Source organism: Podarcis tiliguerta (genome assembly GCF_965153285.1).
Source record: "Podarcis tiliguerta genome assembly, chromosome: 8".
Taxonomy (NCBI): Eukaryota; Metazoa; Chordata; class Lepidosauria; order Squamata; family Lacertidae; genus Podarcis; species Podarcis tiliguerta.
The window spans coordinates 44,640,678-44,663,591 of NC_139541.1; the positions used below are offsets into that span (position 1 = coordinate 44,640,678).

General features: G+C 43.2%; 1 protein-coding gene across 7 annotated transcripts in view; it reads left to right on the forward strand.

Annotated features, from left to right (window-relative positions):
• Window positions 1-22,914, forward strand: part of CDH8 (cadherin 8) — a 229,095-nt gene that overhangs the window by 83,161 nt on the left and 123,020 nt on the right. For all 7 annotated transcript variants that reach the window (XM_083452451.1, XM_083452452.1, XM_083452450.1 and 4 more), the window contains one exon: window positions 3,052-3,346. In XM_083452451.1, the coding sequence (XP_083308577.1) occupies window positions 3,052-3,346 (295 nt within the window). The remainder of the gene's footprint in view (window positions 1-3,051; window positions 3,347-22,914) is intronic.

The following is a 22,914-nucleotide window of genomic DNA, read 5'->3' on the forward strand; positions in this document are numbered from 1 at the left end:
ATGTATCTATATAAGTAATTTAAACCACACACCTTGGACAACCTTCTGGGGGCTTCATACCGGTGATGGATAAGGCCAGAAGCAAAGTTAGGGAGAAAAGAATGAGTGTAAATTTCACCATTGTACAGTAGACTAGTTTCTACACATGCATTTCTCTAATTCATCCAGGCTAGCAAGAAGCATTATCACTTAACCATCCAGCCATAAACACGCAAGGAGGGTTCCCACTCAATGTTTATCCATTTTAGAAACCAAACTGGAATGTTTTGATTCTTTATTCAGTGTTCTTCAAATTTGGATCCCTAGACATGGACAGACTACAACACTCATCATCCACAGCCAGTTAGGTCCAGTAGCCAAAGATGATGAGAATGATAATCCATCCAAATCTGGGGTCCCAAGGATGAAACACAGTGCTGTATGTTCTATTTGTACTGAGATAATTTGCTATGCGCAGTGCCAACCTACTGTTGTGTTTTGTATTTCCTTTTTCATGGCAGGAGCAGGGGAGGAGGATATGAATGGTTATGATACTTGTTTAACTGTCCTTATAAAGGAATCATTTTTTATGGGGGTGCACAACCTCTTTCTTGAAATCATAATAAGAAAATTGTCGGTACTTAATAGTTCTGTGTGTGTGTGTGTGTGTGTATGCATGTGGTTTTTATATATAAAAAAGTCTAATTACACTTCTGATTACATTTTGTTTGATTAGTATGCATGCAAATAGTCTCTCTTTCTGTATTTAAGCTCTGATATGGATCAGTAGCGGCTGGATGAAAGAACAAACCTCTCTTTGTATGCATTATATGTGTGTTTAGTGGCAGAAGAAATGGACTGGGATCATTTGCCCACAGCAATCCATGTTCTGAATGTTGTGGAGTAGGTTCCCCTCCCATGCTCATGAGAAGACTCATGAGATGCCATTCTGGGATAAAGGTTATATTTATTAAAATTTAACAAATCGGGGTATTGCAAGCCAATTCACCAAACTAACCCAATTCAGAAACTACAGTGTTAGTGTCATGGACTGTCTGAATACAGAGGAGTGGTGGGAGACACCAGCTGGGGAACCTCAAAGGGAACCCCCAGAGGAAGAAGGCTCAGAGCCAGGGGATTGGTGGTGGGACAATGATGAGTGGTCAGAGCAGGGGCATTCCGAGGGGGGTGGGGTCCGCTCCGGGTACCATTCAAAGGGTGGGGACAAAATGCCACCCCCTGATAGATGGCACCCCCGGGGGCACGCCATGCCCCCAGGGATGAGTGCCATGCCACCTGGGAAGAGCGCCATTCCAGGTACCAGAGCAGGTTGCTTCGCCTCTAGGTCAGAGGGAGAAGAGGGAGCAGACTAGAAGGAGGAGGTGTCAGAAGGTGAAGAAGTAACAGGGTTTAGTGAGCAAGAAGAAGCTGTGGCAGAAGGCTGCCCAGATTCAGAGGCAGGTGAAGAGGGGGATCAGGAGACAGAGATGAGGCAGGCTGCTGAATAATCTAGGGAGACTCTCCATCCTGTTGCAACCAGCTCCTCTCCTCCCTGCTCTCCAGTGTCTCTTCACATTGAAGACAGAACTGGCAGTAAACTTTAAGCTCTATCTTTCACTTAATATCAACAGGCATATATGGACACAACTGAAGCAAGCAAGCTAGTGAAAGAGTTATTAAAACAGCCAGTTCAGGAAGACCGCTTTGCTTTCTTTTTCCAGGCACACTATTCAGTGGCTGATTTAGTGGTTGATTTTCTCACAGTAACATGGGCATTAATTAAAGGCTATTGCTTGTTCCAGCATTGATAACCTTCTGGTCAGATCACTGTAGTGTGTTAGACACAGGGCTACCATTGACAATGACTCAGGCTGCTTTCACATGGCAGTTTATTCCATTTTCACAATGTTAAGTTCCTCATTCTGTTTGTGCTTGCACACAACATAAATTCCACTGCTGGAACACTAGTGGACTATAGTGCACATTTAGTGTTTTTGTGCAGGGGGTTGTTGCCTGTTTGTTGATATTATTTTTGTATCTTTATTTTGGTTTATATTTTTTATGTGGAAATTGTTTTGTTTGGTTGTGTACTTTTTGATGTTTTGTGTATTGTTTATGACTACATTTGCTATGTTTGTACTGTAGTTATGTAAATTTTTATATGTTGTAAGGCGCCTTGAGCATGGCTTTGGAAAGGTGGCATACAAATATCTGCACTAGCTACCTACTTGCTCCTGGTCCCAATCCAACAGATTAGTATAAAAACCTTGGGTGACTAGGATCCAAATACCTGAAGGAGCTCATTTTCCTGTGTTTTGAAATCTTCTTCTGAAGCTCTTCTCAAACTGCCTTTGACAAGCAAGAAGACAACTTTTTGGGTGGTGGTGCCCCAGTTTGCAACACCCTTTCTGAAGAGGCATGCTTGAAACTTGCATTATATATATATATCACCAGATTAAGACATTTCCATTTTCAAGACCTTTAGATTTGTGTAAAGACTTAGCCTGCTGTGGGATTTTATTTTGGTTACTTTAGCTGCTGTCTCATAGTATTTGCTAAAACTATCATCGTCCTGTATATTTTAAGTGTTTTATAATAGAAATAATTCATTATTTATATTTCCTGTACAGCATTCTGGAAATCATTGTCTGAAGGATGGTGTGACAGCTATTCACTCCTAACGTTGTTCACAAGTACAAGTTGTCTCTGCACATGTAGAAGTGTTTATGTGAAAAAAATGTACATAGGCTGATTTGTACAACTCATCTACTGTGTACACAGGTAGCCAGATTATAGGCTTGTTGAATAATGCAACTCTGTTTTTTGTATACATTTACACAAACTGTAATGTAACACATGAACACCCCTATGCTGTTGTATTAACATGGTAGCCTCCAATTGCTGTTGGATAACCCTCCATCATTGGCCAGTATGTCACCATGTTGGCTACGCCTGACTTAAATAAAACAAATCCATAAACTTAAAATGAAACGTGTGGCAGTGCTGATGCAAAGTCTAATTGCATTATGTCTTTTTTAAAATGATCACTTAATAGCTTCTTTGTCATTTCAGCTACACACAGATTTGGACCCTGGAATCAGCAAGATCAAGTACATCCTGTCAGGTGATGGAGCTGGTACTATCTTTGTGATCAATGACAAGACAGGGGACATTCATGCAATGAAAAGACTTGACCGGGAAGAAAAAGCTGAGTATACGTTGACGGCCCAAGCTGTTGATAGGGATACAAACAAACCTCTGGAGCCTCCATCAGAATTCATCATTAAGGTCCAAGACATCAATGACAATCCCCCCGAGTTCGTTGATGGCCCATATCATGCAACTGTTCCTGAAATGTCCATCGTGGGTATGTATGAGAGTTCCAACGTACTTTGCAAAAGATACTGTGTACATGTATTTCTCCACTGGTTTATTTAAAGGCACCCTTTTAGGACCAAATCCTCACAAGGCAGTTTCAATCATTTAAATGTATAATCACAATAAAAAACAAAGCTTCTATAAATCATGTATGTGCAGCATAGAAAACAGCAATAAGAATCTATAACAATAAAATAACTACAAGACACAACTGGCAAATGTATAGCAACATCTTACTTAGTAGAAGAACATTCAAAGAAATAAAATAATTCAGCACCAGAACTATTAACAGCAGTGAAATATTGTTATTGAGAAAAAGCCATTTGGAACAAATGCATCTTTAATTTTCATTTGAAGCCTTGCAATGATGGGGTTATGCAAAAGTCAGTTGAAACAGAATTCCTTCAACATTGGGCCACTGGAGAAAAGGCATTCTCCCAAGCACCCACTAACCCAATTGCATTGCCCCAATGGGCATATAACTTTGAAGATGCCTTTACAGTATATGCATGGTATAGGGATGGGGAGCAATTTGATTCAGTTTACATGACAGTATACATGACTTACCCATTGTTCACTTTCTGAAATAGTATGATAATCAAAACACAACCACCCTTCAAAATTTGAAATACTCTTAATTTTGTAATGCATTCCTCCTGCCAGGGAATGTACAAAACTGCATATACAGGTGGAAAATGTGCATTGAAATGCATACATAGTGAAAAGAACATACATAATGCATTATATTAATGCAAAAATGGTATATTAGGCAATATTGTATGCAACAGTGTGTATATTAGAATAAATTGCCACTAAAATGCTGGTGAATTTTCATGCAGATTTTTTTTTTAATTGACAAGTGGTATGGAATTGTGGAGAACTGAAGAATGGGGGGAAATAAGAAATTCAGAGAACCCAAAATTTAGATATTCATCCATCACCAGCAGGATGTGGATGGCCCTTTAATTACTCTGGTTCTAAACTGTTTAAGGGTTTAGTCAAAACTAGCAATGTATCAACCCTGGGCAAATGGTAGATGAACATAAAAGTGTTTGTTTCATTTCCCCGTCTCTTACTTACATTTGCAAATCCATAGTTGACTAAAGCAATATGTTTAGCTCCTCTGGATGAGTGGTTGGCTAGACTGCAAAGTCTTTTGTGCAGAACACGTGGATTACATTTATATTCCAATCATAGTGTTGTGGTGGAGACTTGTGCTGCTGAAGCAGATTCATCAAGATTTGTTCCAACACGCCACTATAATCCTATTGATATTTGGTTGATGTTTAATTATCTGTTTGTGTGCATTCTTCTACACAGATGCACCACTTAGGATATGCGGCTACATACTTATCTATTTCCCCTCTTCCAACTATAATTAGCCAGAGACACGAAAAGGAAAGATGTTGTGTCTGGGAGCGGGTGGTAAGGTCCTTGAGTGGATTTAATCAATTAACTGTTTGAATGGAGAAGCAGCAAAGCAGAATGAGAAGCTCTGAAAATCAAGAGAGGAGTAAGGGGTGTGTTGCCACTAACTTTTCAAACAGCAGTATAGAGGTCTTGTAACTCAGAAGAGCTACAAGCTTTGCATAAAGTTCCCATTCCAGCCCTTGACATCTCCTGTTAAAAAGATATGAATGCTGGGAAGACCTCTGCTTAAGGCTGCTGAAGAGTATAATGTTACTGGATTAATTATAATAATTTGTAGAGATGCCCACCACTGAGGGGGAGTGGTGGCTCAAGGGAGCAGAAGTCAGAAAATTTTGCTTTCCCAGGACACCAAGGCAAAACTCATCACCATAGAGGAGATCAAGGTGTAGTTTCAGGAGATTGTGGAGCAGGTATCAGGACTGATGTCAGAAATGTCTCCTTTGGTGTCATGAACTGGCAGGAAAATGGGGAGAGAGGAAGAAGAGGATCCCAGTGAGGGGTGTAGCTGGGATTGGAACACACCAGAACAAGCTGGTGATGGGGAAGGAGAGACTGGTGTAGGAACTACTCACTAGGTAACAGAGGATGACGAAGGGATGGGGGTCAGTGCACAGGGACCAGAGCAGCATGACCAACCACCAGAGCCAGAGGGGCCCCTGTCTCCACAAACATGGGCTTTGAGGCACAGGGAGCAGCTGGTGAGGCACTACAGGAGACTAAGGCAGGCAAGGGCCCACAGCCAAGCTCCCTTGCTGGCCAGGTGGGACTTTCAAGCTTTGGGAGGAGGTGTGTGATTCCTCAGCTATAGTAGGCTTGGAACAAGTGAGGGTCACATGCCTCGTCAAGCCTGAATGCTGTAATTAGCATGCAAAGTACAAAAGGGCAGCAGAGCTGAGGTGCTGTGTCTACTCAACTGCCCATGTTGATGGACCTGAGCTTGCATGCTTCAGGATCTTTGTGGGACTGTGCTTTGGACTGGACTTTGGACATGTGCATTGACCCTAGACTGCCAGGTACTTGCTGCCAGGTAGGCCAGGGTTTCAGGACAGAAAGGCTCAGAGCGGGAAAGTGAACTCCAGGGCCCACAGGAATTGAATCCACCTCCTTGGATACATCCACATATTGGATCCATATCCTCCTCAAAGTTTAAGTTGCTAGGGGGCTTTCCCTCTGAGGGATCCTGGTCTGAGGCCATGCCATAAATCAGGGTCAGTTGAGGTGTGTGTGTGTGACACCAGCATGCTGTGGGGCATGCTGATGTCAGCTGTGCGCTCCAGTAGGCATGCTGACGTCAGACACATGTATGCAGCATGCATGGCCCTGGGCACCCACAGTCCTGAGGTCAAGCCAGTGGGCTTGTGTGAGGTTATTAAAGTACAGTGGTACCTCGGGTTACAGGTGCTTCAAGTTACAGGCGCTTCAGGTTACAGACTCCGCTAACCCAGAAATAGTACCTCAGGTTAAGAACTTTGCTTCAGGATGAGAACAGAAATCGTGCTCCCGGCAGCGCGGCAGCAGCGGGATGCCCCATTAACTAAAGTGGTACCTCAGGTTAAGAACAGTTTCAGCTTAAGAACCGACCTCCAGAACGAATTAAGTTCTTAACCTGAGGTACCACTGTAAAAGAATTGAGAAATAAAATTACTAAATCATACACATGTGCATCATGAGGGTGCATTACACTCACACTTCACAGAGAGACACACAAACAAATGTGAGAAGTCTCTAACTAACTGGAGAGTGTTTTTCTTTTGGAACTGGCCAACAATGTGACTTTTAGTAATTTCTATAAAGCTGTCAAGGCAAGATGCTCATAAATGTTTACTTGGAAAAGAGCCCAGGCACTTTATTGCCACTGTTGCGTCCTGTCAGGCTTCTGGAAACAATAGAGTGCCCTATTGCAGTTTTTAAAAAACCAGAACTACAGCCGTACACATTAGTGTAAGAGGCCAGAACTGTCATTTTGCTGACAGCCAGTACAATTGGTTGTACAAAGCCATCTTCCCTTCTAACTGGAGTGGGCCCAGGAGCGCTTTCGGAGAGAAGTTTAGGCTGGCTTGTCAATTACAAGTGCTTTTGGAGGTTTGATGTCTTTGCTCCTTTAAATCACTTCTGCGGAAATTGGCAAAGGCCTTCACCACCACCGTGTCAGCTCCTATGACCCAAACATAGGTTCAATATGTTAAGCTCCTTAATTATACAGCGAGGCAAACACAGCAAAGGCCTGGGGTTGAGATATTTCTATTTTTGCCAGCTTCTTGGCAAGAGACTGTAAACACTCACATGAACCAAGATGCTCGGGGATGTGAAGACAAAACAAACAAATGGTTGGGACGCTGGACTAAAATGTTAATAAAGTCCATGCTTCAAAGCGCTTTGTATCCAAGGTAGGGCTTAGGATACAGGAACAGAGGAAGCTGCTTCATACAGAGTCACTCTTTGGTCCATGTAGTTCATTATTGTCTTCACTGACTGGCAGCAGCTGCCCAGAAGCGGGAGATTGGGCCTTGTGCAAGCAAGGCAGATGCTCTACCACTCTACCACAGCCCTTAAGCTCTATCAAGTTCAGGCACCTGTTTCCACTAGCAGCCAGAGAGGTGCATCTCAAAAGCCTTCTCTCACTGTATCCTAGCAACTGACATTCAAAAGCATGCAGTCTCTGACAGGTAGCATATAGGCATCATGACTACAATTTTATAAACCATCATCTTCTACTGTATTTGTATAGGCTTTATGCACACTTTAGAACACTGACCAGCATTCTAACATGTGCAGGGAGCCTCCACAAGCAATCTGCTCTCTGAGAGGTGAACCAGATGCCTTTGGGAAGCCCACAAGCAGGATGCAAAGGCAGGAGTAACCTAACACTACAGTTCTCCATCAACTGGCCTTCAAAGGCAGGCTGTCTTTTATTCCTGGTAGGGCATGTAGCCATCAAGACGTAGTACCTATATTCTTGTCCCTTCTTTGTGGAGCTATGGGCAAAGAGGCCTGCATGAGAAAGGGTGCGTCTGTGTAAATAGACCATGAACAGAGCATCCGCCCCCACGGTGTGTCCTACTTCCAGTGTTTCCTACTTCCAACCTAATACACAAAAGAGGCTCAAAGTGATAGATTTTATTCCTTCTTTCCCCTGTGAGCCCCACTTCGGAACAGCTGTTCTTAAGCAGAGTGTGCATGTCCCATTGAATTACTTGGATTATGAATGACTGTAAAAAGCAGTTCAGTATAAACAGCAGTTCTACTACTTTGATTCAAGTTCAAACCTGAGTCTGTTACTGCTTTCGCAGTCCCCGTCCACCCCAAATTGCTGCCACTTCTGCTTTTCTCCCCTCTGCTTTTAGGCAACTGAAAGCCACTACATTTGTTTTACACTTACAATAGCAACTGCAATACCACCACAGGCTATTTTATTATGGCTAAAGCTGAAATAAAGGTGAAGTTTGAATGTTCTCCCCAGGGAGGCTTGCCTGGCGCCTTCATTACATATATTTAGGTACCAGGAGAAAACATTTCTCTATAACCAGACCTTTGGTTGATTAACGTTCTATGACCTTTTAAATGGGTTTGTGGGAGGGGGGTTATTGGTTTATTATTATTATGTATTTGTCTTCTCATTTTGTATTTCTACATTGTGAACTATTATGTGATCTTTGGATGGAGGGTGGTATGCAAATAATAATAGTTTCAACCCTTCTGCCCATTTGTACTTGCAGTGCCCTTTAAATGAGTAGCAGCTACAAAAAGGTATTAGTTATGATAACTACATAGAACTTCCAGGTTCAGAGAGAGGCTGAATACATACTTACCTGCTTAGAGCCCAAACTAGAATCACTCAGAGTTGTCCTCAATGTCCTGCTTTTAAGCTAGATGTATTCTAGATCCTGGGTCTACAAAAGTGAGTGTGGTCACTCAATATGCCTTTGAAAACCCTACTGTTAATTAGGTTTCCCATGCCTTTTCCACATCCTCCAACACATTTATTGAGCAGATGTGGATACATGCCACCCCCACCCCACATTGCTGGGACCACTTCCATCTGTTTTAAAAATAACACATTGTGGGGTAATATAGAATCAATGTGCCTTGAGATTTTATTTTGAAAATGAAATTAGTCTGTGAAAAAGCACTTTCCAATGGCATAAAATATGCAATAGGTGCATATTGTGTGTGGACTAGGTAGAAGAAAAACGCTGGTTTGCAGTGTGCATTGAATGAAGATTATAATGTCATGTGTGTGCAGCCAGAGTATTGTTTTAAAAAACAGTAGATGTGGGAGGGCAAGGGGTCAACAACAAAGGAGGGCTGTTGCTTTCAGAGACAACATCAATAATTGGCATCATTGAGCAGCTATCAGGGCCCCTATGACCTGAGATATCAAACTACTGGTGCCCTTTATGCTCTCCCCTAACCCCCCCCCCAAGCTCTAACCTAATGCTTCACCTAGCCACCATTTTGATTGCCCAACCAAAGGCCCTGGCACAGTACCATTCTAGACCTAACTTCATGGCAATCCACAGAGCATCTCATATGACGCCCTGTTGCTGCTCACTGCTCTTCATTTCTGGCAGGTTAGCCTGCCAGGACCCAGTACTGAGGAAGGGACTCAACCAAATGCACTCTGTCCTGCCGTCAAAACTGGAGCCAGACTCTGTTTGCTTTCATAGTTTAGAAGCAGGATGACAGACTAGGGTGCCTCTAAACTGCAACTGTATCTTTGTGGGGGAATCTTGTGGAAGGAAGTACAGTACTTATCAGGTTTGGTCAGTTCAAGTAAATTAAAGCAATCTGTTGTCCTGATGCACCAAATCTACAAAATTTATTTATATTCCAGAAATGGGGTAAATAAATGGTAATTGGCCATTTCTACTTCCATGTCCACTAAAATTCTCCAACATCCTAAATGAATTCTTTGTCATATAACCACCTGATAAACAAATTGGAACAAATTCTCATTGAAGAGCAGGTATAATCTAACCTCTTGTGTAAGCCTTGTGAAGAGGGAATACAGGGAAAAAATGTCATTTTGAGGAGCCCTAGATCAAACCTTTGATGTGTTCTCATATTTTATAGAATATTTGGTTGCAGGGGAAGATGTTAAGATGAAAAACATATTGTTGACAGTCAAGAATTAGTCTTCATTGAGTTGTCAGGATCTCTTTCTCCTTCATTCTTTCCATTTTCCTGGTAGAAAATCCTGAATGACTTTTTTAAAAAAGAGAAAAAACGTTGTCAGTTTATACCTTACTTTGTTCAAGGTTTTTGTGCAGCAAAGGTTAGGATACATTTGGAAGCTTTCATGCCTTGAAGTCACGTTACGGTTCTGCATGCCCCAGAACTGGAGAAGAACTTGTATATGCTGTGAAGCCCTTAAGCAACAAAGATGTTGTACAAGCTATCTCATTTTTCGATAAGTGCACCAAGTTATAAGTGAGATGGAGGGGGAGTGCATTAATCTCTCCAGCCCTCCACAAATAAAAATGCTGAGATCTCAATGAAAAGAGGCATTTTATTTGTGGAGCGCTGGTGTGATTAATGCAGTTGCCCTCTATCTCGCATATAACTTTACACACTTATCTAAAAATGAAATAGCTTGTGCAACATATTCATTGCTTGAGGGCTATGCAGCAGCTATATACAAGTTCTGGGGCATCTGGAACTGCACTGTACCTCCAAGGAATTAATATTTACAGCACCTTCTCAATCTTTTTACTCCAGGGAAGCTAGATCAAAGGAGTTTTTCTTGTACAAATGAGGTTAAAATGTTGGAAGCTGCCCTATACCAAGTCAGACAATTGGTTCATCTGGCTCAGTATTGTCTATACTGGCTGACAGTGGCACTTTCTAGGATTTCAGTCACGGTTCTCTCCCAGCCCTACTTGGAGATGCCAGGGATTGGACTTGGGATCTTCTACATGCAAAGCAGAGGCTCCACCACTGAGCTATGACCCTTTCCATGACAAGATCCCTCCCATTTTACACCACACAGGTAAAGTGTATAAGGAAGACACAGTCCTTCTTTTTATTAAGATCATACACATGATGGCAATATGAGTGGGAGTAGAAATTTGAGTTTAACACACCTAGTAACTCCCTGTAACAGGGGCTACAAGCCCTGTTGCTTCTGTTCTGTAGCCAAAATAGCAGAAGGAGTAGGTATACTTAGGCATGGAGGAACCCCAAGGGTTGCAGAAATAATTCAAAGCAGAACAACCCCTGGAGGAGGGGGTCCCAAAAACAGTCCAGTGATGACTGAGGACAAGCAACATGCCTGCCACTATGGTTTCATAAATTTACATTCCACCACAGAAATAGCAAACTGATTGAACACAGCCAACACTGAAAGAAGTGTTAGTGACCTTCATTAGTGCCTTCAATCTCTTTCCTAGTCCTGTTCATAAACTGGGAAAATAGGGTATTCTAGCTGATATTTCAGCATGGCAGCAAATATCACATGAGGGGTTCTGAAACTTATTGCTTCTGCCCTGACCTCCTTCCAAAGGCTTCCAGCTTCTGAGGATAGAACTGGTTGAGTATCATATATGCTTGTATATCTATGTCAGCCTCTTCCAACCCAGGGCCCTCCATATGTTTTGGGACTACAACTCCCCTCTGCCACAGACAATATTAGCAAGCATGAGCATGAGCACCAGGCAATGTCTGGTACAACAAGAGAGTAAGTTAGCAGTACTAAGTTGGTGTTTAATTACCCTGTGTAATTAGCAAACCTCTCCAAATTCTCTGTGTTCACTTTCTAGGTTTACATTAATATTTTAATGTGCTATATTTTCTGAGACCCTGTACTAAAAGGGCTCTAATACTGTGATCAACCTCAAATTAGCCCAAAGGGTAAACTGAAAGTTAGTAAAACAGATGATAATATAATCTCAAACATTATAAAATATGGTTATGGTGAAACAGTTGTTAAGAAAAAATGTATAACATCCTGTGCTTTTGTTTCACTCTTTGAACATGCTTTGCATAATCAGCTCCTTGAATTTGTCTGCTGAGGAACTATCGGAACAGTGAGGTCAATAATGCATCAAATTCTGCAGAGGTGTAATGAAAATATATGAGGTGGTGGTAAAATGAAACTCCTAGGAGTTTGCTACTATGATGCTGGATATGTGGGCAATACTACCACTAGGGATTTTATCTTGTGCATGGGACGCAGGTTGCACTGTGGTCTAAACCTTGAGCTTGCCGATCGGAAGGTTGGCAGTTTGAATCCATGTGACAGGGTGAGCTCCCGTTCTGGCCTAGCTTCTGCCAACCTAGCAGTTTGAAAGCACGCCAGTGCAAGCAGATAAATAGGCACCACTGTGGTGGGAAGGTAAACAGTGTTTCTGTGCTTTCTGGCATTCGTCACAGTCCTCTGTGCACCAGTGGCGATTTAGTCATGCTGACCACATAGCTCGGAAAGCCGTCTGTGGACAAACACTGGCTCCCTCAGCCTGAAAAGTGATATTAGCACTGCACCCTATAGTTGCCTTTGAGTGAACGTAACCGTCCAGGAGTCCTTTTACCTTATATTGTGCAAGGCACCTACGTCATTAATTGTGAGCATATGCTACAAGTAGGTTCTTTTCTCAGGTGTAAGGTTGCAGTCCTAGCAACACTTCCATGGAAGTAAACTCTACTGAATTCAACAAGACTTACTTCCAAGTAAACGTAGTTAGAATTACAGTCATCACCCCTTGCCAAATGGTTATTCACAGGTTTCTGTGGTTTTGGAGAGAATTCCATCTACTTCAGATAACAGCCTTGTTTTGTTTCTCATAGGATTGCTTATCCTATATCGGGCAAGCATTGCCTCAAAAGACTCACTGTTGATAGTGTTTCTCAACTGCCTTTCAGCTCGCTTCATCCAACAAATTCCTCTATTCGTTTTAAGAAAATGTTTGGATGCAGATAGTTCCTGCATGTGTGGGCGGATATTTGATTTGTGGAGGACTTGCAGGCGGAAAGTAAAATGGGAGGTTGCAAATAAACAGGACAGACTATAAAAAGAAAAGTACCTGCTTGGAGGATGTGCTGACAAATAATGATCTCTCTCTCTCTATATATATATATATTCAGGTGCACATAATAGTACAAACGTATTTTGTAGTACAAACATATTTTGAGTGTTTTATGTCTGTCATACAAATAGAGAATCTACATTGATTATAATGTTGTTAGTTTTCAATTATTTTCTTCTGGATCTGTACAGTAGGCAAGTAGGCATAGGCAAACTCAGCCCTCCAGATGTTTTGGGACTACAACTCCCATCATCCCTAGCTAACAGGATCAGTGGTCAGGGATGATGGGAATTGTAGTCTCAAAACATCTGGAGGGCTGAATTTGCCTATGCCTGCTACAGCATGAAGAAAATAGGTGATTGAGCTTATAGAGTCACCTGGGGACATGGAATATTCCTCTTGCTGCTGATCCCTTCTTACAATTATTGTTAAAACAGGCTTGGACTGGATGGCCCTTCAAACAGTAGCCCTCCAGAAGGTGCTGAACTACCACTCCCAGCAACACTGTAGTTTAGCAACACTTGAATGGCCAAACACAGACACACACACACCACTTGAAATATAGAATTATTGTATGTGATGTAGGATTCAAGGCCACCCTAAAGGGGTTTTGGAACCAGAACCTGCAGCATATTCAGAGCTGCTGGTCTGAATAGTCCGGTTCAGCATAGGTGCTACCACCACTCATCTGCAGTTGAGAGCTTGAGAGCAGGGCCGTCTTACCCATAGGCACTAGGGGAGCAGGGCACCCGGGTGCTGGGCTCTTAGGGGCGCCAGGCTGAAAGTCCGGGGCCCGAGAGTTGAGTCTGGGGAAGAGCCCACCTGTCGACCAGAGCACCACAGCTGGCTCTTCTGCTGCGGGAGGCTCTTAGCCGCAGGTTTGGGGGCTACTGAGCCAGCAAGATGCTGAGGTGGCCAGCTGGCTCCACCCTCCTGTGCGCCTGGGACTGGGCAACCGGGGGGGGGTGCTGGGCGGGTCTTTGCACCCTGGCGCTACATATGTTTAAGACAGCCCTGCTTGAGAAAGAGAAACAATGAACTAGAGGTCCATCTAGATCACTATTGTGTACTCTGGTAGCAGTTCTCCTGTCTGGGGGGGAAACAGGAATTTAGCCTGTAACTTTATTCATGCAAGACAGATACTCTAGTAATGAGCTACTTCCCCCAGACATAGGAAGCTACCTTACGCGAGTCAAACCATTGGTAAATTGAGCTCAGCATTGTCTCCTCTGACTTCCAGCCGCTTTAAAAAACTGGGTATCTTCCCAGCCCTAGTTGGAGATGCTGGGGATTGAAGTTGCGGCTGTATACATGCAAGTCAGTTGCTCTGACATCGATGTCTTGCATATGCCTCCTCGGCCACTTTGATCTGTGGAACATACACTTTTACAAGTGCTACACCTGCGGGGCATTGAACTTCCAGTGTGGCAACCCTCTCCAGACACATGATTTGGGCATCCGTTTGTAATATTTGCTATTTTATCTGTAGATTACTGATACTCATTTTTATTGCTTTGTGTGCAATATTATGTACAACCATTGGAAATACAGATTTTTTTATATTTTTCAAAATAAAATTACCAAATAATGCTAGGTAACACTGACCTTGTGTTAAGGTCAGTGGTGACTGCTGCATGTTGGGGTTGGTGGGGCAAAAGGCACAGTGACCAACAGCAGGTGGATCCAGGGTCAATGACAGGCAGAGCCACCTAATAATAATAATAATAATAATTTTTATTTCTTTCCCACCCTCCCCAGCTGAGGCCGGGCTCAGAGTGGCTAACATCATAAAAACAACACAATATGCATAAAAATAGACATCAATTAATTAAAATACATCTTAAAATTAATTCAGACAAGTTAAAATCTGGGCAGGTTGCAATTATCAGGTTGGAATTGAGAGTGGTTAATACTTGCCAGGACCAACTGATTATAGGTTTGCCCCATCCTCCTCCCTCCTACATTGTACAAAGGGATCATTGAAATTAGAGAGGAGGGAGCTGACAGGCAGTGGAATGAGTGCAAGTAACAATGCTAGCAGGCTGAGGGCAGTCTGCCATTGGTGGGACAGTGGCTCTTTCACCCTAATAGACCAGACTCCACTGGTTAAGGTGCTCCAAATATTTAGAGGAAAATCTGTATATAAGCACCACAAGAATGAATAAACGCAGCATGACAGAGGCATCAAGGAGCAATGAGTGTCACATAAAAAAGCCATAGGACCCAGGCCGCTAGGATCTTTTAATAAACTTTATAACAGGGGTGAGAAACCTACAGCCCATGGGCAAAATTTTGCCCACTATGGGTCCTACATCAGGTGTAGGATAGGCTTACACATGGCTGGATTGGCTGTGAGCTTGAGTTTCCTGTGGGAAACTTAATTGCATAACTGATTCCTGCAGAAATCAGGCTAGACAACCATACCAATCAGCTGATAGGGGATGACTTCGAGCCTGTTCCTCACCAGAGGAACCAGAGCACTCTTCTCATGACCTGTATGGTACTTTGAAGTCCCAAGTGTGACATCAGGTGGTTGACATTGTGGGGGACACTGCCCACCTGTGAAATTTGGCGCATGAGGAGTAGCGGAAATAAAGATCTGGATTGCTGGGCCAATCAGGTTCTGCACTCCAGCCTTATATGCACTTCAGGTCTAGTTGTTCTTTCTTTCACTTAAGAGGTAAACTAAAGCACTGACTGTCAAAGGATAAAAAGAAAATTCTATCCACTTCTTGATGTGTTGGGTGGAGAACAATCGTTTAAGCAGGCAATTTCTTTTTTCTTAAATAATAGTAAATTGCTTGTTTCCTTTTGTGGTAACTATGAATGGTAAGTGCCTGTCATGGAGATTGCTGAGAGCATGAGAGAATTGCAGCCAGTTTAGGCATTTGATGCATCTTGACATTCCTTACATGTAGTGGGGTGTGGGATCATATGCATAGCTTTAACCGACAAGGAATGACATTCTCAATCAAAATATTGTAATGAATTCTTTCATAGAAAATACACAGGAAATTTGATATTGGGGTACTTATACCACAGTCATAGGAACATAGAACACAGGAAGCCAAGGGGTGTTCAGCCTCCTTAATATTTGTTGGAAGGGAGACAGGCCCCCTCAATGTTGAGGGAGTGAAGGAGGCCAAGCGCAGAGCCGAGCATAGGTGTTTACACTACGTAGTGATGCAGGAAACAGCCTTCTCTCAGGTTGTGCCCTGTTTGTGGGATGCAGTAGCGGACAATGTGGTAGGATGACGGCACTCACCTCACCTCCCAACAACTGAGTTACTGCTGCCTACTGGAAAGTAGAGAAGGAGGGGTGGTGGAGGGGCGGAAGGGAGGAAGGGTACAAATATATTGGCAGTGTCAATGCATCACTCCTGCCAGTGTCTTTGCACCATTCCAACCACTGCTGGCTTCACCTCTTCTCTTCTCCTTCACAGTAGACAGCAATGACTCAGATGTTGGGAGGTCAGGTGAGCATCACTGCCTCACCAGGCCAGCCCCTACCAGGTGATGTTCCCTCCTTGGAAGCACGCTTGGGCATCAACATTTGTATCATGTAAAGATTTATGTGTTTGCTAAGTATTTTCAGTGCTTTAGGCTGCAATCCTAAAGGTGGTTGAACCTCACTATCGTCACTAACAAAGATAAAGAACCACAAAAGGGTGAGCAGAATACTTGAAGTTGCCCGTCAACATTTAGCAGCAGTCTGGGCAGCTATCCTAACACGGCCTTTTCCATTATTCTGTGAGAATGCCTGCCGGAAGGAGAAAACGAGGTGCAAAGAGCCAGAAGAGCATTATTGGGACTCACAATTCCTCTAAAACAAAGAATCGGCAGAGAACCAACACCATCTTCCCTAGCTCAGAAACAGTGCGGGTTGAGGAAGCCGCTAGCTCTCGCCTGGCACAACTTTTTAGAATAATTAGATCAATAACGTCCTTAGGAGGATCAATAACGTCCTTAGGAGGACAACCAAATTTAAGCACAAATTCGACCCACAGCTGTGAGGCATTCGCGAGCTTTTTTGCAGAGAAAGTCCTGTTGCTCCGCCGTGACCTCCCTGCCAGTGACTGAACTGGAGGCCCCTCGACTGACTTCAGGTCCAGTGTTGGACCATTTCGATTGAATACTCCCTGCTGATGTGGATAGATTCCTCCAAATTAGTAGGCCCACCACCTGCCTCCTTGATCAGTGCCCGTCTTGGCTGATTAGGGAGTGTCCAGATGTTGCGCAGACCCCCCTGGTTGAAATTATCAATTTGTCCCTTGACACGGGGACATTCCCAGGGGAACTGAAGGAAGCAGTGGTATGTCCACTCTTAAAGAAAACTCCATTAGATCCCTTTGACCTATCCAATTACCGCCCAGTTTCAAATCTTCCATATCTGGGTAAGGTAATTGAGAGAGCGGTTGCTGAACAGCTTGGTAGGTTTCTGGAGGAAACATCGGCTTTAGATCTATTTCAGTCCGGTTTCCGTCCTGGTTTTGGGACCGAGACGGCTTTGGTTGTCCTAACAGACGATCTCCGTAGACAGCTGGATCGAGGCAGGTCAGGACTGGTGATCCTTTTAGATTTGTCAGCAGCCTTTGACATGGTTGATCATGATCTTCGGGACCACCGCCTCACAGACGTGGGGATGCAGGGCATAGCCCGTAACTGGCTGTGCTCTTTTATCTCTGGTAGGGGACAGAGGGTGGCACTAGGGAGGGAAATGTTGTCGCGCCACTCCTTGGTGTGTGGAGTGCCGCAGGGTGCAACCTCTCCCCAATGTTTTTTAACATCTTTATGCACCCCCTTGCCCAGATTATCCGGAGCTTTGGGCTGGGCTGTCACCAATATGCTGATGACACTCAGCTCTATCTGCTGATGGATGGCCACACCGACTTGGCCCCGAACACACTGACCAGATGCTTGGAAGCTGTGGCTGGATGGTTTCGTGGGAGCCGATTGAAACTAAATCCTTCGAAGACAGAGGTCCTATGGCTGGGTCGGGATGGCATGGGGATGAGGGACCAACTCCCTTCTCTTGTGGGGGCCCAATTAGTGCCATTGCCTTCCGTTAAGAGTTTGGGTGTAATCCTTGACGCCTGCCTTTCCATGGAGGCGCAAGTTACAGCAACAGCCAAGGTGACATTTTTCCACCTTCGCCGCATCAAGCAGTTGGTCCCTTACCTTTCCCGCCCCGACCTGGCCACAGTGATCCATGCGACAGTCATCTCCAGGCTTGACTACTGTAATTCGCTCTATGCGGGGCTGCCCTTGAAGCTGTCCCAGAAACTCCAGCGGGTGCAGAATGCTGCAGCGAGACTCCTCACGGGGTCTCTGCCATGGGAGCATATTCACCCAGTGCTTTTCAAGCTGCACTGGCTCCCGGTGGAGTACAGGATCAGATTTAAGGTGCTGCTTTTGACCTTTAAAGCCCTTCACAGCCTAGGACCCTCGTACTTACAGGACCGCCTCTCCCGATATGCCCCACAGAGAGCCTCATGGTCCATAAATAGCAACACCCTTGTGGTCCCGGGTCCTAAGGAAGTTAGATTGGCTTCAACCAGAGCCAGAGCCTTTTCAACTCTGGCTCCGGCCTGGTGGAACGCTCTGCCTCATGAGATCAGGGCCCTGCAGGATCTGATTTCTTTCCCCAGGGCCTGTAAGACAGAGTTGTTCCGCCTGGCCTTTGGCTTGGAGCCAATTTGATTCCCTCCCTCTCTTTCTTTTTTCTTTTCCTTCTCCTTCTGTGATGAGGCTACATTTTAATATTTTAATGTTTCAATATTTTAATGTTGTGTTTTTTAATTTTGTTTTTAAGCTGTAATCATTCATCTTGTTTTTATTATTGCTTGTAAGCCGCTCTGAGCCAGGCCTTGGCTGGGGAGGGCGGGGTATAAATAAAAATTATTATTATTATTATTATTATTATTATTATTATTATTTAGCAGCAGTCTGGGCAGCAGTCTGGGCAGCTATCCTAACACAGCCTTTTCCATTATTCTGTGATGGTAGATGCTATTTCTATTTAAATAACAACAACAAAAAAATTCTAACTTTGCATTTATAGATACAGTGGGACCTTGGGGTACGAACTTAATTCATTCTGGAGGTCTGTTCTTAACCCGAAACAGTTCTTAACCTGAGGCATGCTTTTGCTAATGGGGCCTCCTGCTGCTGCTGCGCCACTGCCCGATTTCCGTTCTCGTCCTGGGGCAAAGTTCGTAACCTGAGGTGTTTATAATCCAAGGTACCACTGTATAAATTTGTATATGGAATTTGTATGCATCTGCCATCTTTTTGGTGACACATTTTTTTTGGGGGGGCGGGCGAATAGTTGAGTGGCCACCTGCAGCTAGATATTGATTGGTAGGAGTCTTGAAGAACATACAGTGCTAGCCATACCCACAGTAGAGCTACATAAGTTAATGGACATGGCTAATATAGGTTCATTAATTTCCTTAGTTATACCCTGAGTAGGGCTTTGTTGAACACAAACCCCTGTTTTTCAGTTAAAAAAACAACAACACTTGCAACACACACACACACACACAAACGACAGAATAAGCCAGCAGAATCTTGCCTGCACTGGAAATGTCTTTAAATAGCTCCCTTGCTAATCTCGATATCTTTTACACATTCCAGCATCAAAAGAACACTACTGTGCCCTCCTTTTTGGAGGGTGGAGGAAGGAAGTGGAGTATAATTCAGGATGTATTTTATTTTCAGTAATTTTTGAAAATGCATATTCAGGCTCAATTTGAAATCCATAATTTGGAGCGAGCGGTTTGCCTCAGTCAGATAGCTCTTTGCATTGCTTAACTCTCAGTGCCTCTTTCTTTGTCTGGCTCCTCTGAATTTCTAGTGCTTAATGTTCCTCCATGAATACAGATAAGATGCTGCCTGTGGAGCTGATGTCAATAGCACTTTCTCATGAATCAGCCCTGAGAGGACAGCTGGCTGCACGATTTGATTTCACCCTTTCCCTGGAGGCCAAATGGTCGCTTTCGCCATATGCTTGTTTGTGGCAGCCCAAGGGAGAAAGGCTCCTAAGTCTGCTCTTACAACCTGGTTTAAGCTTCACAGACAAATCAACCTGAGAGAGAGAGGAAAACCAAAAACACTCAAAAGAAATCACAATCCAGAGGAAATAATGTACACTGCTCCAATTTTGGGATTAGTTGGAAGGGGGGACGGGAGAGAGAGGCAGACATACATTATATATAATATAATAATTTTGTAGACTAGAAGTGCTAAGTTACTAGGGGTGTGTGAATCAATTTCTACATTTCCCCTCCAATCTTAAATACAGTTCTCACCTTTTCCATATCATTGCAATTTTTTTTTTTTTTTTAAAAAAAAGTATGATTGAAAATCTGTATGCATTTTTGTGTCCATTTCAACTAATACACACATTTACACACATTTTTGGCATGACTTTTATTCAAATATAATGCATTATGAACATTATTTTCACTAATTTAAGTGTGTATCTTTCCCTCCATCCCCCACACATTTTTATATGCATTTTTGGTTGGAGAACTGCATATCAAAATTCAGAGAAGTGTGAATTCTGAAGAATAGTTGCATTTCAGTGTCCCTGCTGGTTTGGGAAGTGAAAATTAGTCAAGTTCACATTAAACTGTGAACCAGATTACCTTCTCCCCCATTACTATAACTAGCATTTTACACACATGCAGGAATGCATCCTTATGATTAATTCATTCACTCTCACAACAAATATGTCTATACAACTGACACTGATTGTGTGTGTGTGTGTGAGAGAGAGAGATAGAGAGAGAGAGAGAGAGAGAGAGAGAGAGAGAGAGAGAGAACAGCATAAAATCAACAATAAATTTACATTCATAAAACAAATACAAATTGCATCACAAATCAGTAGATCAGGTGAATGCATCAACATATCTGGATCATTATCAAGGAAAGAAAGCCTGGGTAAACAGAGGCGCCTAAACAGCAACACTGCACTTGCCTGCCTCCAGGAGGGGAAGGGAAGACAATGTACATTTCCCCCAGGATTGTGATTTCTAGTACTCTCCTTCACAAAGTTTGAACTCAATAGGAGTTATTTCTGGTCTACCATGTGTAGGACTCACCACAAATTTGTTCTTCTGCTTTTTTAATTCAGCAACCCAAAAATCAGTTTGTCATCCTTGCTGGAGTGTAAAACTGTCATCCTGTTCAACCTTTCATTGCCTGGGGAGATTCTAATTTCTGTAACCGTAGCAGCCCTATGTAAAATAGGCCATTCACTACTTTGCTTTATGCAGATGCTGATGAATTAGACAAATGCAGACTGTTCGAGTTGTCCCCCCCTTTTCTTTACTAGTTATTTATACACACATAAGGATGGCTTGCTTACTGACTCAGTCACTGAGAAACACTCATAGTGTATTGAAATTGTTGTGCTTTCATATGACCTAAAAAGCTAAAATGTGGCACACATGGGGAGGATCCGATTAAATAAATATACACTGCATTTCAGCCCTAGCATTGGCCCCCTAGGTGACTTGCAATTAAAACTGCACATTATAGGACAGTAAGAATCAGGAGGCAGTTATCTGGAGATTTGGGGCAAGGTGTTAACAATATGTGAGTGGCATCCAGCTTTATTCCTCAGGCCCCTGGTAGTATCCTCAGGCCTGGCCACCATAGCATGTAAATGAGGCAAGAAAAAATGAATTCATCAAACAATTAATACAATTCAATACCATACCCCCCCACACACATTTCTCCAATGAAAATAGGGATGTCCTACCATGGTGGTAGTGAGAGCCGGCAATGGGGGTATGGCTAGACAGTCTGGCACTGCGATCCACACCACACATTATTTCAGTGCATGGAGGAAGAGTGTGGTAGTGAGTTTTGTCCCCACCCTAAATTTTGAGTCTCCCATCTGAAAACTGACGGAGAACTGAACCCCATCCTCCCTGTTTTAGCTCCCATAACTGAAGGAAAAAGTATTTTATTAGAACTTTCTGCTCAGTCCTAGATCAAACAAAATAAAGCAGTGCTGCGTGCTATGCACCATTCCTAAGAGGTTTCAAAATGACAGTTTTTTAAAAAAACATATCTAGCTTATCCTCCTGTTGATAGAGGGTTTATCCTAGAGTGCACTTTTCTCATCCTTTAGGGGATACCATCAAAAGCCTCTAAGGATGCAGATCTTTCTCTTTCTCTTGAGGGACCCTTCCAATTCCACCCCCTCCCAAATTCTTAAGATGAAACTCCCTTGCCTTGTACTTAAACTAAACCACCCTCATTACAGATACCACTATTGCTCCTTATCTGGAATAAAATTAGGCCTTGTCTCCATCTATCTAACTAGTGATTGAAACTGCTTCCAGCATTGTAATTCCCAAATGTGCCCTCGGTATAAAAGAATCGTAAAGAATTTTCTTCTTACTTTTCCATCTGCAAGGACAGTTAGATATCAATGTCAGCATATCATTAGGTTATATACTTCAAACTGAAATTCAAATATTTATAGATAGTTATGACATGAGTGGAACTGTTCAAGAAATAGATATGTGTGTGTGTGTGTGTGTGTGTGTGTGTGAGAGAGAGAGAGAGAGAGAGAGAGACAGACAGACAGACAGACAGACAGACAGACAGACATATATATCTGCATACAGGTTTGGGTTCATAAATTAGATACAACTTTATGTTGCTATTGCTGTTTTATTTTATTTTCATTGCATCACTTAACGAAATTGATTTGCAATTGGAGGATTAAGCAGAAGCAAAAGAATGTACTTCAACCCCACACTGGTTAAAGCACTGAGGAGAAGGCAGCAACCCCCCAACCAAAGGCCAGTTGAGGTTGGGGGAAGATTCTTTCCAGTCCTGTCAACCAGTGACCCAAGTAGTTGAGTGAGACTGTAATGTTGAGGCTGGGAAGCCTGTGGGGGCAAAATGGTCCCAAACTCTCATGGACAAGGGCTTTTATGGCCTCCCTCTCTACTTCCCTCTCACAAGATCTTGTGGGGAGACCTTTTGGGGTCTCACAAGAACACAACAACAAAAGCCCACCCCACTCTCTGAGCTCCCGTGCCGCAGGGCAAAGTTATTCTGTGTTCAGGGAGCACTCAGAGCA